We start from the raw sequence: 4,361 nt of genomic DNA on the forward strand, positions 1-4,361 counted from the left end.
TCAATCTATTGAAGAAAATAAAATGAATCTAATTATTTTGCAGCCGTAAAAATAGCCGATGACAAGAAATCTGTCCCCTACCCAATTCTATGCAGTTCTATGCAATTTCATACTATTAAATGTGTTCTAATTTTAACAACATTTGTGGAACAACATCAAGACGCACACCACAAGTAGGAGGAGGAGCTCGTCCAAACACCCAAAAAGGGTGTACGTGCCAATTATATATATATAATTTTGACAACGAGTGCCCGTCAACCCATTGTTCGTTGTGCGCTGCAGTTCTGTTCAAGTGGTGAGGCGACTTCGACTCATAAACGCATAATTGGATTAGCGGTTAGTCAAATACGTTGGCGCAACGGTTGTAACGGATTCATTGTGATGGGTCTATTAGCATTTAATACAAACATTCAATGAATCTAATAATTTTTTGTAGGGTGTTGTAAGCTTCAAAAATTTATTTTTCATTTATTGCCATCATCACTATTTTTTTAATCATTCCCATTTATTTTGCCTTATATATTATTACATCAAACGAAATATTTGCAAACCCTCCAACGTTCATAAAACCTTCGCCACTGTAGACCGTTAACAGCTGTTCCAACGTTCAGCCTCTCAGCTGTTCAAACGTGCGTGCTTATAGATTTCTTTGCTGCGGCGGTTTTTCTGCGAGAATGTTTGTAATTCCGCAAAGATATTTGAAACTTCTGAAACTACAACTGAGATATGGCACTCCGAAGGGTAGACGTTACATTCAGAGTGGGCCAGGTGATTGCCCTTCCGTGGAAGTAAAGTTTTCAAATGGGTAAGCGAGCTTACGAAATTACAAGAGACACGCTATAATTTGCGACTAATACAAACACTTCTCTTGCAGGCGCCACATGACTATAAGCTCGGGAAAATTTGCGCGCTTTGCCAATGGTACGTCTGTTTGTCAAATGGGCGACACGGCTGTTATGGTGACCGCCGTGGCCAAGCCAAAACAGGCACCCGGTGCCAGTTTCATGCCACTCGTCGTAGATTACCGCTTAAAAAGTGCAGCCTCTGGACGTATACCAATGAATTTCATGCGCCGTGAACTGGGTCCGTCCGAAAAGGAAATTCTATCGGCACGTCTCATAGATCGCTCTGTGCGCCCACTCTTCCCCGCTGACTTTCGCACTGAAACTCAACTAGTTTGCAATATACTGTCCATGGACGCCGTATATTCACCAGATGTGCTGGCTATAAATTCAGCTTCAGTAGCGCTGAGCTTGAGTGACATACCGTGGAATGGACCAATTGGCGCCGTACGGTAAGTGATTAAAATTCTTACACGTAAAAATTAATACTTATATAATCACCACTTAGAGTTGGCCTGTGTGACGGTGAGGTAGTAATCAATCCAACACGTCGTGAGCTGCAAAATTCCCAACTGGACTTGGTGGTGTCTGCAACAAAACAAAATCTAGTGGTCATGCTCGAAGGCAAAGGCAATGTGGTGCTATTGCAGGACCTGCTCAAGGCCATTAAACAGGGTACACGTGAGGCGCAGTTCATTATTAATGAAATTGAACGGTTGCAAAAGACATATGGCAGAAAAAAACGTACCATTGAATCGCCGCCAACGATCGACCCAGAAATATCGGAGGCAGTAAAGAGTATGAGTGAAATGCGATTGCGTGAAATCTTTCAAGATGCGACGCATGACAAAATATCACGTGATAATGCGGTAAATGAAGTACGCACAAATGTCATCGACAAAGTTTGGTCGTCGTATCCAGATACGGAGCCCTCCTTAATAGGTGATGAATTCAATAAAATATGCAAAAGAATTTTCAGAAAGTTGATATTTGAGGAAAATAGAAGGTGTGATGGGCGCGACTACGATAGTCTAAGGAATATTAGTTGTCAGGTTTGAAAAAGTAGAATATTTATGGGTGAATGTCAAATATAAATATGGCTACTATTCCACAGGTGGACCTCTACAAGCCACTGCATGGCTCAGCACTTTTTCAACGCGGACAGACGCAGGTATTTTGTACGGTTTCTTTAGATTCACTCGAAAGCGCCATGAAACTAGATGCCATAACATCGCTGGAAAGGTAAAGTATTACAATTCAAACTGAATTAAACTAATCTCTTATTATTATATAAACATTTATGTTTAGTGGTGTCAAGGCCAAAAATTTCATGTTGCACTACGAGTTCCCGCCTTATGCCACTGGTGAAATTGGTCGTATTGGTCCGATCGGACGACGCGAGCTTGGTCACGGCTCGTTGGCCGAACGCGCGCTACTGCCTACCCTGCCACATGATTACCCTTTCACTGTGCGCCTTACATCTGAGGTGCTCGAGTCGAATGGATCTAGCTCGATGGCATCTGTATGCGGCGGTTCTATGGCGCTCATGGATGCCGGTGTGCCGCTGACAGCGCCAGCTGCTGGTGTTGCTATTGGTCTAGTTACAGAATACGAAAATAACGACACAAAACACCTTTCCGATTATCGGATTTTGACTGATATTCTGGGCATTGAAGACTACATGGGCGACATGGATATGAAAGTTGCAGGCACGCGCAAAGGATTTACAGCTATACAGGCTGATTTAAAGGTACCAGGTATTCCACTGAAAGTAGTTATGGAATCACTGCAAAAGGCGACGGACGCCAAGGGGCGTATACTGGATATTATGGGTGAAGTTATTAGAGAGCATCGGTAAGTTTTACATACGCAACAAATCAGTTTTCCATACCTCCTTTCAACTCTTCGCAATATTTGTAGGAAATATCCCAAAGAGTGTTGGCCTGTGACTGATCGTATTAGTATAGAACCACATCAGCGGGGACAACTAATCGGTCCTGGTGGCATGCACCTCAAACGTATCTACCTCGAAACGGGCGCAACACTCACACCTGAAGATGAAGCGACATACAACGTATTTGCACCCTCTCAAGCGGCCATGGAGGAGGCAAAGGAGCAAATAGAGGCCTTACTTGTAAAGGAACGCGTGCCCGACTTGGAATTCGGCGGCATCTACACAGCGAAGATTACAGAAGTGCGCGAAACGGGCGTGATGGTGATATTGTATCCGAGCATGTCACCAGCGCTGCTCCACAACTCCCAGTTAGACCAAAGAAAGGTGAGCGCGCAAATCAGTAGGTAGAGTACGGAACTGTTTACTAATTATAATTTCCTCGTAGATTGCACATCCCTCGGCTTTGGGTCTGGACGTTGGTCAGGAAATACAAGTTAAGTATTTCGGACGAGATCCCGTGTCGGGTTTTATGCGCTTGTCGCGGAAAGTGTTACAAGGGCCTGCCACAAGTGTGCCGCGCAGTCATAATAAGGCAGCGGAGGAGGCGTAGTGGAAATCGTAGCTTTTGAAATGTGCAAATGTAAATTTTTGAATGCAAATACAATGCGTTAGAATAGGTCTGTTCAGGAAGCAAATTATCAAGGTTTGGCAAGGCGAATTGGGTACCATAGGTAGCGCCTTGCCAAAACAGTTACTTTAGTTTTCGCGATTTTGACAAGTCTGACATCAACTGCCTTTCCAATACAAAACAAAAAAGGAGGAGAAATTACATGTTTGTGAAAATTTAATGAATGCCTTGGTACTATTGGGATTTGTGAGATTTAAACTGAACAAATGAATGAAAACTAAGTGTCGTGTGTTAAATTGTGAAAGTACAAATTAATATAAAACCTTCGCCACTGCATTTGCTTGCGTTTTTGTGTATTTGTATTCTATCATTCTTGAAGGTTTTGGTGTTCATGTACCCAAACGACTTGCGAGTAGGGGAAAGTGAGAGTGCAAAATGTCATTTCATTTTGAGGGGAAGTTGCAAGTTTTCACTGGATAAATTTTTACTTGTAAGAATTTGCAAGTGCGAAAAACAGCTTATCGCAAAAAAAAAAACAAATACGAATTAAAGTTTGCGAATTGAGTCAAAGTTATAAATTTAAATAAGAATGGTGATTAAAATAGAGAATATAATTAAATAGACAGTGTTTAGACAGACAATAAACTACATTCGTCGGGAGACAGACCTTCATCACATTCCTAAACAACCGACCACCGAATGCCGTAATCGGAGTCCAATCACCACCTACAGCAGATGAAGAGCTCCAGCTTCCCCGTGAGACCCACGTAACGCTGGCACAATTACGTTCTGGATATTGTAGCAGGTTAAACTCCTACTTATCCGGAATCGACCCCGACATACCAAACACATGTCCTGCATGTGAAGGCACCCCGCACGACACTAATCACCTTTTCACATGCCCCTTAAAACCCACTCATCTAACCCCCCTGTCCATTTGGACCCAACCTGTCGAAACAGCATGTTTCCTGGGCCTACATTTAGATGAGCCAGACGA

At 42.9% G+C, this 4,361-nt stretch overlaps 1 protein-coding gene across 1 annotated transcript; it reads left to right on the forward strand.

Moving 5' to 3' along the window:
- The first annotated feature begins 507 nt into the window (after window positions 1–507).
- Window positions 508–3,700, forward strand: LOC128855713 (polyribonucleotide nucleotidyltransferase 1, mitochondrial). The gene is made up of 7 exons (XM_054090854.1): window positions 508–805; window positions 875–1,294; window positions 1,351–1,894; window positions 1,957–2,084; window positions 2,151–2,696; window positions 2,763–3,120; window positions 3,182–3,700. The coding sequence occupies exons 1-7, from the start codon at window positions 675–677 to the stop codon at window positions 3,344–3,346; spliced, it is 2,292 nt and encodes a 763-aa protein (XP_053946829.1). The 5' UTR covers window positions 508–674; the 3' UTR covers window positions 3,347–3,700.
- The last annotated feature ends 661 nt before the right edge of the window (window positions 3,701–4,361 follow it).

Source organism: Anastrepha ludens, chromosome 2 (genome assembly GCF_028408465.1).
Source record: "Anastrepha ludens isolate Willacy chromosome 2, idAnaLude1.1, whole genome shotgun sequence".
Taxonomy (NCBI): Eukaryota; Metazoa; Arthropoda; class Insecta; order Diptera; family Tephritidae; genus Anastrepha; species Anastrepha ludens.